Source organism: Geospiza fortis, unplaced genomic scaffold (assembly GCF_000277835.1).
Source record: "Geospiza fortis unplaced genomic scaffold, GeoFor_1.0 scaffold55, whole genome shotgun sequence".
Taxonomy (NCBI): domain Eukaryota; kingdom Metazoa; phylum Chordata; class Aves; order Passeriformes; family Thraupidae; genus Geospiza; species Geospiza fortis.
Genome location: NW_005054308.1, coordinates 7,937,486 through 7,949,954, shown reverse-complemented (window position 1 = coordinate 7,949,954; position 12,469 = coordinate 7,937,486). Strand labels below are relative to the sequence as shown.

Below are 12,469 nucleotides of genomic sequence, written 5' to 3'. Positions count from 1 at the left end.
GGCTTGTCCTCACTGTAAATTGTGTAGTTCAGTTTGGAATATTTAAATATTCAACTCATTGTAAATTGTAAAGCGTAGCTTAGTTTGGAGTATATAAATATTCAGATATTCTGTGCATCATTTCAGGCTTTCTCATCAAGTAAATCTAACGATTCTGGATCTTCTTTGCATGTTCTTAGAAATAATTAACAGGATCCAAAGTAATTATCATTCGATGGATTTTTTTTAAGCATATGATCGATCTGGAAGAGTGAATCTGTAAATGACACTGCGTGTGCGGTGATGGGTCCCTGTCACCAAGACCATTGCTGCCATCTGCTGAGAGAGAACGGCACAGAAACGACCAAGTATCGAAAAATCCTTCCTTGTTGGCCATTCAGAGACAAAACCCTGCAGAAGCCATGCCAGCAAGCCCAGCTCCAGCTGACCCGTGGAAAACTTACATCCCCCATGTTAACTTCAACTCCCCCAAGAAGAAAACTGAAAGAAAAGCAACGGAGCCCAACTGTGTGTCACAGTTATGGGCAGATTTAGTGTATTCTGCTGCCAGAAGGCTGCAAACACTTCCCAGGGGAACCTCAGAGGTCTTTTCTAACCTAATTGATTTTGTGGTTTCTGTGTTTTCTGTGCTTTCTGTGATTTCTGTGTCTCCCTGACGAGCGCCGTCCCAGCGGAGCGGGCATCCCTGAGGGACGCCGGGCTGGTTCCTCCCGCCCCGGCGGGTCCTGCCGCCTCACAGCGGTTTGTGGCGAGAGAGCCCCGCACCTTGAGGGGCCACACACCGCTGAGGGGCCACAGAACGCCGGGGGATCACAGAACCCTGAGGGGGTCACAAAACCCTGAAGAGCCACAGAATCCTGAGTGATCCCGGCGGTCCCAGGACGGAGCAGCCCCGGCCCCACCACGACGGGAGCCACGCCCCGCGCGTGGCCCCGCCCCGGAACGAGCTGAGTGGATGAGTGCCTGACTGCTCTGGAGCGCGGCGGGCGGGGCGGGCAGGTGAGGGCGGGAGGGCCGGTGAGGCCTCTGCGGGGTTCGTGCCCTCCGGCGGGCTGTGGTTTCTGCTCTTGTCTCTTCAGCACTGACTTGACGAGCCCCGCCGCGGGGTTTGGGCCTCCCCAGAGCCCGGCTCGGCGCAGGGCGGCGGGTGTGGGCCCTGTTTGGTCTCTCGTGGGCGCGGGTGAAGAGGGGAAGCTGTATGAGGAGCGGCTGAGGGCGCTTGGTCTGGTCAACCTGGAGGAGGGCAGACTGAGGGGGATCTCACTGCAGCTTCTCCCCGAGGGACAGCGCCTACCTCTGCTCTCTGTGACCAGTGACAGGGCCCGAGAGAACGGCTGGAGCTGTGCCAGGAGAGGGTTAGGTGGATATTAGGAAAAGGTTCTTTCTCCAGAAGGTAGCTGGGCACTGAACAGGTTCCCCAGGCTCTCCTTGGTCACAGCCCCAAACCTGAAAGAGTTCAAGAAGCCTTGGGGAACGATCTCAGGCACAGTGGGGAAATTATTGGGGTGTTCTGTGCAGAGCCTGTGCAGATCCTTGTGTATCCCTTCCAGCTTGGGATATTCTGTGATTCTGAGGGGTTTGCCCACCAGGCTTCTGCCCCATCTGGGGAAGGGGGTCACCCCTCTCTCTTTGGGTGCCCAGTTTACAGGCGGGTATTTCATATTTAGGGAAATGAGTGCTCTGTGTGCTTCTAGTACAGTTAATCTTGCTATAAGTAAACCTTAGTCAAAAGATAACATGGATTTCCCAGGAGTTTCCAGTATTCTGCACAGAGATTTGTTTCTTCTGGCTCACTGCCACCTCCCGTATTTTGTCTTTGTTTACATTTATATTACAACCTATTGACGCAATTTGTTAACGTTTGCTTCTTGGGTCATTCCCTAGGAATTTCATCTGGCAAAAATGGGTGAACCTCAGCAAGTGAGCGCCCTTCCTCCGCCTCCAATGCAATATATCAAAGAATACACTGATGAAAATATCCGTAAAGGGCTGGCTCCAAAGCCACCCCCGCCTGTCAAGGACAGCTACATGATGTTTGGGAACCAGTTCCAGTGTGATGATCTGATCATTCGGCCCCTGGAGAGCCAGGGTATTGAACGGTTGCATCCTATGCAGTTTGATCACAAGAAGGAGTTAAGGAAACTTAACATGTCTATCCTGGTCAACTTCCTGGACCTCTTGGACATCTTGATAAGGAGTCCAGGGAGCATAAAGCGAGAGGAGAAACTGGAAGACTTGAAACTGCTTTTTGTCCACGTGCATCACCTGATAAACGAGTACCGGCCTCACCAGGCCAGGGAGACGCTGAGGGTGATGATGGAGGTGCAGAAACGGCAGCGCCTGGAGACGGCCGAGCGCTTCCAGAAGCACCTGGAGAGAGTGGTGGAGATGATCCAGAACTGCCTGGCTTCCCTGCCCGATGACCTGCCTCACACAGAGGGGGGACTGAGGGTCAGCGTGGAGCCCATGGATGCTGATGATGGCAGCAGCTGCGCTGGGCAGAGCGAAAAGCAGAGGGAGCGTTCTGGTGGCAAGAGAGATCAGGTTTTGGACAAGGATGCAGCAATGTGCAGCATTATTGATGAAATGACATGAAGCAAGCGGCTGGTTTTGTTACTGCACTGCAGTGAGAGACAGAAGGGGTTCTGAGGATACACGTTGTATTTTGTTTTGCTGTTGTACAAGCAGACAAAGCATTTGTTGTGCACCTGTTGGAGGTTATGAGTGACTGGGCAGATGAAAATGTTTAAAGTTTTGTGGTTTTCTGGTAAAAATGAAAAAGTCTAATTTTTGTTAAATGTATCATGTGAGATGGTAGGCACAGATTAAAGTTGGCTTTTCCTGTTGTACTTTCATTTGTCACTTGCTGCTTGTTTTGGATATGCCATTCTATAATTCTATATGCTGAGTCAAGAAGAAATTCCTACAGAAATGGTGTTTGTTTCTTGCACAAAAAACACACAGGAGCTTGGAAAACAGGCATACAGAAACACAGATTACATCAAGGCATTCCTTATGGTCTGTGTTTGAGGTGAAATCTAAAGCAAATGGGTTAACTGTTGTCCTGTAGCTCTCAGATCCTTTTATTGTGTGACCAAAATGGCTTTCCTGGGATCCTGGCAGAGCCAGCCTTTCCCATTCTTGCAGAGCAGTTTCAGGATCCTGCTGGTAATTATCAGAATTGTTCCTCTAGCCGTTTCCTCAGAAACCACAGGAGCTGAGAGGAAGCCATTTCTTAAGGATTTCTGCTTCCAGCTGCTGCATGCAAAAATCACCCTTCATCCCACTTTCTATCACTTCTTTTCTTCAAGCGTGTTGCCAGTGTGTTTCTCAGCTATATTGATCCCTTGGTTTTCCTGATTTTCGCTTAAAACACCTGTCAGTTTGGTGCCTCTGTTCTCCTATAAGGTAGTCATGCAAGGCAAGGTTCCAATTTTAGTTCCAAGGTTTCAACTTACTCATAAATAACTCCTTAGTACTTAATTCACCTGTATAAAACACTGTGAAGTAGTTTAGCTGCTTCAGCAAAGAACATTTTTTGGCCCTCAATCACAGGTGCATTTCTAGCCCAAATAATATAAAAAGACAAGATATTCTTGAGGAGAGGGTGGTGATCCGGGCACAGAGAGAGTGGCCTGGGGACAGCATTTCTCCAAAGCTGTATTTCAGCATTTTTTCAGAGTAAGCCTTGAGTTACAGTTTCCACACTACTTTTTCAAGTCTCCTCTCTATTCTGGATGTTTATGCAGATGCAGATGGCATTTTTAAATGCGAAAAAAGACTGGCACTCCATTAGACTCAGCTGTGTAACAGTTTTCCAAAACCACCAAATTATTGCTGGCAAAGAAAATTTGCCAGAAGATGCTCTGAGTTGCCTCTAAGTATTAGAACCAGAAACTTAGGATGAAAAGCTTGAATAGTTCATCCTGCAACTCTGTTACTTGGCCATGCCCTTCCCACTTCCCACAGCCTGCTAATCTTCTATCCAAACCCTGTCTGCTGTGGCAAAAGCAGGTGTGGGAAGCAGTCTGGGGCAGTGGATTGCTGACACTCAGCTCTGTGCTGCTGTCAAGTTTCACTTACAGTCATCAAACAGATCCGGCAAAAACGAGAAGCCGATTTGTGTGGTGCTGTGAAGTGCTGTCACCTCTCAGTCAAAGCCTCGCCAGCAGTAGCTCGGTGCACTTGTATCCTGCCCCAGCAGCTGTGCTGCAGCACACAGCACAACCTCGGCAAAACAACCCAGAGTGGACTGAGAGGCACCACAGCTCTGTCTGGAGATTATCTGCTAAGAAGGAAACACAGAAGTTCACAAAGAAGATAATTTTTCTTGAATGAGAAGGGTGCACAGGAGCGTTGTTTGTCACCTTCAGCCAGAATGTTGTCTCACATCTGCCTGACCTGGCTTCTCCTGCTGCTGCTCACAGGTAACCAAGGGGGCAGAAACAGCTGGGTGGAGGTGACACACATCAGGGATTCTGAGGGTGGCAAAGAGAATTTTGTCTTGCAGAAGGAAGAGTGGTCACATCACAGAGGCTGCAGTTCTCTGTGTTAAAATAGAACTTCATGGTGGCTCAATAGAGTTCTAATGACCTTTTCTCCTTTGTGAAACAGAAACATGCTGAGGGTATGGTGCTTTTAAAGATGCTGCTTCTTGCTAATGGGCTTTTTTAGACAATGATGATTTCAGCAGAGAACTTCGAATTGTTTTAGAGAAGATGTAAAACAAAGACATTTTACTTTGGCAGGCTTTGTGAAGATGAAAGCTTAGGTAGACAAGGAAAAGATAAACTGTGGCTTCTGGTATTTCTTAGCTATATGAAATATTGGGACAAATTGAGAATTTTTCCTTTTTTTTTTTTTAAATCCTGAGGGAGAAGTCCTAGATTGTTAAGGGCAACAGCAATGAAAACAACAGGTTGTAAAGTGGTAATAATAAAGACAGTGGTGGTAAGATAAATTCAGTAGAAAGAAAAGGGGTATTACAGATATTTATTGTAGTTTTTTATAAAGCCTTTTATGATGAGTTACATTTTGAGCTTCCTTTTCATGTTAAAGGAGATAAGCTGGTTTCAGAGACTTATTTCTAGTGTATTTTTTTGCTGTCATGAATGGTCTACTGGGTGTTAGGGCTCATTGTCTTGACCTGAGTAGCGTGACACGGCCTCCAGGAAATGTGACAAATTTATGGGGAAGCAAACAAGTTAAAAATTACATAAGACTTAGAAGAGGGAATAAGGTAGTGGAACAAAAAAGAGAGTATATATAATATTCCTCAGAAAAGCCCTGAAACATTTCTTGTAATAAGAATTGGCAAAACCTGCCTTGAGACAATAGAAAAGGAAATTCATTCAGCAGTGATCATTCAGATAAAACCTGCAGTTCAGTTCATTGAAAGCAGGGAAGAGTTTCCCACAGTGGTTTTGAGAAAAGTCAATGTCTTACTGTTCCCTTGTGTGTGTGGCTTGGGTTAAATGCACACAAAGGAAAAAGTTAAGAGCCAAGAGACTGCACCTGGCTCAAGAGAAGTCACAGAGTTTCTTCATCTTATTGCCTATGTGCAGAGGCTGCAGAAAATGTTATTTCTCTGAACATGTCCCTGGCCTGACCGTTATCCCTCACTGCACCAGTCCTGCCAGGACACAAATATCTATTTGTGCAAAATCCGATCCAGCAAAGCCTGATGTTCTTTGGGAGATGGGAGGTTTCAGACATGCAAGATGCACAAGAAGCTTCCACGTGCCCTGTGCTCTATAACTCTTTGTCTTTTTGTCCACAGGCTCCACAGTATCAGAATTAATTGTGATAGGAGAGGTGGGGCAGGACATCACTGTGCCCTGCGGCTACAGTGTCCAGAACAGAAACAGTATCACATCCATGTGCTGGGGCCGGGGCAGCTGCCCCAATTCAAAGTGTTCCCAGCCCATTATCTGGACAGATGGCTGGAGGGTGACACAGCAGCACAGCAGCAGGTACCAGCTGAAAGGGGACCTGCACAGGGGGGATGTGTCCCTGACAATTGTGGACGCCAGGGAATCAGACTCTGGGACCTACTGCTGCCGTGTGGAGATCCCAGGGTGGTTCAATGATCAACTGATTCATCGCAAGGTTGTGGTGAAGAAAGGTGAGTGCAGAGCCGTGCTCTTGTGAGTACCATTGTGGTGGGTCTGCTCCTGGGGCTGGACTTCAAAGCTTGTGGTGGAAATGATTTCTGCAGTCATCCATAAGACTGATCTTGAGGACCTTGCCCATCTGCTGTTAGTGCTACCTCAATAAAGCTGCCTTTGGCAATGTTGTTATCCCACTGCAGTCACTGCATTTAAAAAAGGACATGATGCTTGCATGGAGCATTCTTAGAGACACCAAAGAATTTAAAAGGAAGGGCAGCATAAAGTATTCATCCAAAGCTTTATTGCTGCACTTTTGTCATTGAAAGCTGGGTTTGATTTTCCTTGCTTCATTCCAGATTAAAGCCCAGGGATGCAGAATTGGTATAGAGAAGCTTTTTATGCATTCTTCCTTTGATTTTTAGTTTTTCCCTTGCTTGTGATACTATTTAGAACAAGTGGCTGACAATGTACTTGTACTTTGCTAGCAGATTTTTATTATAAAAACACAGTCTCTTTCTCAATACACAAATGCCCAATAAGGTTAATTATGTGTTGATTTTGTTTTATATTTTAACATCAGCAAGGATCTCTACTGCAAGTCCTCACACTTACACCTCTGAACAGACCTCAGGTAATTTTTATCCAAGTGTTAATAGCATATACAAGCCATATTGCAAATGGGGAATCTTAGGAAGGAAAAAAAATATGGTAGATGATAGAAATATTTGGCTTAAATTTATTAAACATTACCAAAGATCAGAAATTGGATTTAAATTCTGCTTGATATTATACAGAAGGAACATGTATATTTGGGAGGAAGCTGCTTCCAGGTGTGATGCTTAAGTAGATGGTTTAGTGTACTGCAAGGTTTGCTTTTATTTGACTTTTGTTTTGGTTTGTTGGGGTTTTTTTGTGGTATAAAATCTCACCTCATCTTCTAGAAATGCATCCCATGAATGGTAAAACATAACTTTTAGGAGTTGGGTGTACCCACTATTTAATCAGAACTGTTTTATTGCACTAGCTCAAAGGAACATAAAATTGAGGCTCCTGCAACCTGTAGCAGCAGATGATTAAGGAGGATGGTAGAAAAATGACATTAATTTTGTGACACAGTGCCAAATTATTGTTCCACCCTGGTGTAAGGTGTGTCCCTGAGGCTGCCCACAGCCTCTGTGCACATTTAATATGAGGTCCCTCACTGCAGGGGATGAGTCAATGCTCAGCTATTCCTCACTGTTTTCTCCATTCCCTTCACAAAAGGATAAACTTCTATCATGAACCCACTCAGCTGCATCTTTCCAGTCTGAAAAAGACAACTTTAATTTCCACTACACAAGAGAAACCTCGTGGTGTAGCAATGGCTTATTCTCTGGATTCTGGAAAAAAAAAATCAGGGATGCTATTTGTATTTCTCCCTCTATCTTGGATGTTTTCAGCTAAGCAACTCCAAATTAATGTTACAACAGTTGCATTTCCTTTTTGAAAGAAGAAGTGAAAACTTTCTCAGACAGTTTCTATTCTAGTTGCAAACAACATTGATTCCAATCTTAGAACTCAGGGATTTTCTTATCCCTGTGACCTCTTCCTCAGCTGCTGGTGGAACAGTGTTTGAAGTTTTCAGAATACAAGGTAGTGTGTGCATGTTCACACTGAGGAGATGGGAAAAGGCAGGTGGCCACGTGCCTCTGATTTAGAAATACTCTAGAATATCCAGTGGAAGCTGATGATCCTGTCCTCTTCAAAATAAAGGGATAAGGTAACAATGTAAAACATAGAAGCAACCAGCTGGGGCTGGCATAGAGGGAACGGGAGATTTTGTGTTCAGGAGGTTTTCGTGTCATCTGACAGCACATGGAGAGACTGAGACTGATGATAGATAAATTTGTAGCTCTTAATTTTAAATGTGGTGAACAGCTATGCCCTGGGAAATTACCTCAAAATGTACTGCAGGTCCTTATGCAAATATATCACATTTTGTTCAGTCTGTTTACTGTATAGCTGCCTGGAGCTTTAAAAGTATCACCTGCTCTCTGTGACTCTGCATCATGTGCTGCTTCAAGGCCCTGAGCTAATCTTCATCAGTTTTCAGCTGATAACCTAAGTTTGCTTTATGCATCATTTTTTGCTTCAAGGCCAGGTTGGATGGGGCATTGAGAAACCTGGTCTAGTGGAAGGTGTCCCTGCCCATGGCAGGGGATGATAGGGGCTTTAAATCCCTTTTATCCCAGTCTGTTTTATGATCCTATGGCCACTGTTTCTTGGCTCCAGAACTGACTGGTAACTCCTTCCCAGTGTTGAGATAACAGTGAGTCAAGTGTTTCTAAGAAGGAGTTCAAAGCTTTGAAAAGGACAGCAGAAACTTCAATATTCAGAGTTTTGTGCTGCCCTCTGAAGGCACCAACCTCTTATGATATGCAGAGCCCAGACTGCTGATACACAGAGTAGTTCAGGGTCCCAAGTCAGCTGTACAAATTCTTCTCTGTCAAGGCAGAGCAGTTCTCTGTGCAAGTGATGTTATTTGTCTTGCCTTTGCTCAGGTCCTGGCAGCACCAGGGAATCCTCCTTCACTGGCACAAGGACCTGGCCATCGGTTTCTGCTTCAGAAGCTCCTCAGACTGTAAGCATCAGCCTTGCTGTAGCACACCTAGACAGAGTAGAGGGACTTGAGAGGTTACTGGGTCATCCTTACAGGTCACTTCCACTGCTTTTGTCTGATTGCAACAGAATATTGTTTGGTAGTCTGCGTGTTTAGTGGTTATAAAGAGTGCTTATGTGCCCATTATTGGGGGGCGGGGGGAAAACCCCTGCTTAGCATGCATAAAGTACTTCCTTCTAGAGGGGGAAGAGCTTTAGCAACATTTGTATTTCTTTTCAGGCCTCTACTCCCTGCTCAGGCCCCTCAGACTGCCTGGATGTGGCTGCAAACCTGCAGGTATGGCAGGACATGGGCAGGAGTGGAGCTTGGGCCACCTGAGAGCACAGGGCTGCCCTGCACTCCCCGTGCAGAGGGGTCAAACAGGCAGCTCTGTGTGTCCTGCTGAGCTCTGCAGCACAGGTGGGAGGGTGTGACATCATGAGACATATTATTCATTAAAAAAAAAATCACCAAATATTATTAAACCTGAATAAATGGGATTTGGCATAACTTCAGGTCTTCTGAAAATCTTGAGCCTGTGTTTAACAGCACGGTTCACACAATTGTTGCAGAGATTCTGCTTGAAACTGGGCCTGTTTCTCACATTAAGCTTCTGGTCTCAGGTGTGCTTTTCCTGCAGAGCTGCAAAACACACAGAAGGCCTTTGGGTGTTGCATGAGCTTCTTGCTGTCAGTTCCTCTAATGCTCCTTGGCTTGTGTTTGACAGAACGCATCTGTATCACTTCCCAGAGAGCAGCACCCAGAGCATGGGCTCTACATTGGGATTGGCTCATGTGCAGCACTTCTGCTCATCCTGATTCTGGCTCTGCTCCTCACTAAACGTGAGTACTTTCCATAGGCAGTGACTCAAGGATTGTTCAGGTTTGTCCAGCCGCAGCTGGGGCTGATGCCACATCTCCCACCTCAGGGCAGGGAGCTGGGGTCCCTGGAGGCCCCTGAGCTGTGGCTGCTCACAGTGGGAATTTCCTATCCTGAAAACATTTTTGAAGTTCCTTTATTTAGTTTCTTACACGAGTTTATCTTTGAACCGACTACTTTACTTGCTTCAAATTGTTGAAACAATTTTTTTTTTCTTTCTTTTCATTCTGAATGGTCCTTAGAATATTTTTACAACATCAAGAAGATGGGTGGTTCTGCAAGGTAAGTTTTCTGTTCCTGCTTTTGCTAGAAGGACAAATGAGGTTGCAGAAAAAAAATGTTGCTGTGCTGACCATTCCACCACATGCTTTGGCTTTCTTTTTTAACCTCAAGTTAATAGAAAATATTATAAAAAGAAACTAATAACTCCTGCTATTTTTTGCTACTTAAAAAGCAAAAATAAGTGTCACTGTCAGTTCACATTACAGAGCTTGCTAACCTCAGGTGTCAATTGTCTCATAAGTGGAAAGATGATTCATTATCAGTCATGATCACATGTTTAAGCATATTTTACATGTTCTAGTGAGCTTGTTGATCTGTTCCTCTGTGGTTTTATTGTCCGTTTTTGGGTTTAACACCATGGTTTTTTTACTCTTTTGTGCAGCCTTGTTGCATTTCAGAGGCCACTAGGTATGGGAAGCCATAGTGTCCTGGAAGAGGAGAATCCTGCTGAGGAAAATGTTTATATCATGGACTAAGGACTGGATGCATGGCTGCCTTTGTCATTGCTGGGACATTAAACAGTTTGCAAAATGTTGGCTGCTCCCTCTGCTCAGCAGCTGAGCGTGACCACTACTGAAGCATTATTCACATCCTAATAATAAAACAAATAAAAGCTACACTTTAAATTAAAATCTTTATCAGCCTGTTCCAGAGACAGAAACCAAAACTGTCATTGGTGGAACATTCCATTTCCTAAAGAAAGTTATGATTATATTTATTATCTGCTTCAAATTCTCGCTTCCTTGTTGGGAAAAAAAAAGAGGAAGTGCCAGAAGGGCACAATTGTGTTCACTGTGGATTCTATCTGCCACCTTCCACAGAGTCTGTGCCATCAGAGGGCAGAAGCAATCTCAGAGCTGTGTGACAAAGAGGTCACATGGCCAATCTTGGTAGTATTAGTAATTTAATACACACTTAGTTGTATTTTCATTGCAATCAGGTATGGCCTGTTCTGGTAACAGCTCAGTAATGCAATATATTAATGTCTGTCCACCTGGAATTAAATCTGGGGGAGCTATGGCTGCTCACCCCCAAGGGGATATCCTTGAAGCCTACAGCATCAGTGCCTCAATGGACAGAACAGTCACAGCTTGTGTGCTGTGAGAGAATTATGACTAAGTGCGAGTTTTTTTGGCAAAGTACATCACTGTTTTTCTGTGGCTTTCTCCTCAGGCACATCTTTACCCTGAGAAGCCCTTGGGGTCGAAAGTCTCACTTCACAGTTTCTAAAAAATCTGAACAACCTTCCCCCCTGCCTTTGTAAAGTTAATGAAGTTATTTTCTTAGCTTGCAGAGAAATCATGGACATTGCAGAGAATATTAGCTGGAAGTTGGCCTTGCCTTCACACATCTCTAGATATCAGGAAAAGTGATGGACAAAATCAGCTCTGCCATTTTCTGTCTTCACATCATGTGTAGCTTTGTGTAAGAAGGTAGAGAATCAGAAATGACTGGCTGATGTCAGACTGTATTTTTGCATTTGACTATTCATAACAATTACTGACCCCAAATCTCTGCCCCTGCTGCAGACAGTGCTTTCCTTCTGCCTGGGTTAGCATGTTGCTGCTGCAGGCTCCAGCCCATGACAGGAGCTGGAGGAAGTCTGATCTGGTCTCTGAACTGGCTCTCAGGAAACTTCTTCAGCAATTTCTGCTTTCCACAGTTTTATGTAATCAGTCTCTACTGGGTCAGAGTTAGACATGTGGGATCTCCAAAATAATCTGATTTCAACTGTTCATACTCTTAAGGAGTTTGTGGGCCAGGCTTAAGACTCCTAATCCTAAAAGATGCTTGTTCATAAGGATTTTTAAATTAATATTACAGACTAATTCAGACTAATTCTTGCATCAGCAAGTTTTTCACCTAAAATAAAGTTCCAGAGTATCTGATAAACAAAATCTTGAATCAAGCAAAATCTTTCTGCTCTGCAACTGCTTGGTAAACAGACTTTGCACAGGTAGTGTGGAGCAAGAACTTTGCCTTGGGCATGCAGTGTAATACATATCCAAAAAGGCAGAAGCTGCCTGGGCTTTTCCTACCTGCACTTGTGTCAGTGGATCTTGGAACAGGCGTTTCAAAATGAGCCTTAGACACAAGCAGGTGGCACTTGGAAACCATTCAGCCATCAGGAGATTGTGTGGCAGCACATTGAGCTGATGAGCTGAAAACTCTCTTTTTTTTAGAGACACCTCTGCCTTTTCTGCCTGCAAGAAGCCACTAGACAGGAGTACAAAAGCAGAAAGTGCCCCATGTGTTTGTGGTTCCTCCCAGCACACTTGGATTTTGGGTGTCCTTTTTCCATGCCCTCTGCTGTTGGCCCAGCCTTGCTATAAAAACAGAGCTGATAGGATGCTCTGTTCATCCTGTGCCTTTCCTGGTTACCTGTGACATTCTGTCCAGTTCTGTCTGGACAAGCTTCATGGGAATTTCTGGCTGATTAATGACCCAAGTTTGTGCCCCAGGTGAGATTCAGCTGCTCCCTGCTCTGGCATCAGCTGAGCATCAGCTCACAGCCACTGCTGGATGGTCAGTAATGGGAGAAACTCTGATCATTGCAGGG

The 12,469-nt window shown here is 44.9% G+C and overlaps 2 protein-coding genes across 2 annotated transcripts in view; both read left to right on the top strand.

Moving 5' to 3' along the window:
• Positions 1-1,888: 1,888 nt before the first annotated feature.
• Positions 1,889-2,855, top strand: MED7 (mediator complex subunit 7). Its single transcript, XM_031055263.1, has one exon. The coding sequence runs from the start codon at positions 1,903-1,905 to the stop codon at positions 2,593-2,595; it is 693 nt and encodes a 230-aa protein (XP_030911123.1). The 5' UTR covers positions 1,889-1,902; the 3' UTR covers positions 2,596-2,855.
• Positions 2,856-4,154: 1,299 nt separating this feature from the next.
• The window catches only part of HAVCR2 (hepatitis A virus cellular receptor 2), a 20,727-nt gene continuing 12,412 nt past the window's right edge, over positions 4,155-12,469 (top strand). The window contains exons 1-8 of the mRNA XM_031055203.1: positions 4,155-4,427; positions 5,780-6,124; positions 6,691-6,741; positions 8,651-8,730; positions 8,989-9,045; positions 9,476-9,590; positions 9,870-9,909; positions 10,292-10,383. Of these exons, the coding sequence (XP_030911063.1) occupies positions 4,379-4,427; positions 5,780-6,124; positions 6,691-6,741; positions 8,651-8,730; positions 8,989-9,045; positions 9,476-9,590; positions 9,870-9,909; positions 10,292-10,383 (829 nt within the window). The 5' untranslated portion in view covers positions 4,155-4,378. The remainder of the gene's footprint in view (positions 4,428-5,779; positions 6,125-6,690; positions 6,742-8,650; positions 8,731-8,988; positions 9,046-9,475; positions 9,591-9,869; positions 9,910-10,291; positions 10,384-12,469) is intronic.

Excerpts from the sequence above, each read along its gene's own strand:
- MED7 (XM_031055263.1), top strand. The coding sequence starts at position 1,903 with ATGGGTGAACCTCAGCAAGTGAGCGCCCTTCCTCCGCCTCCAATGCAA.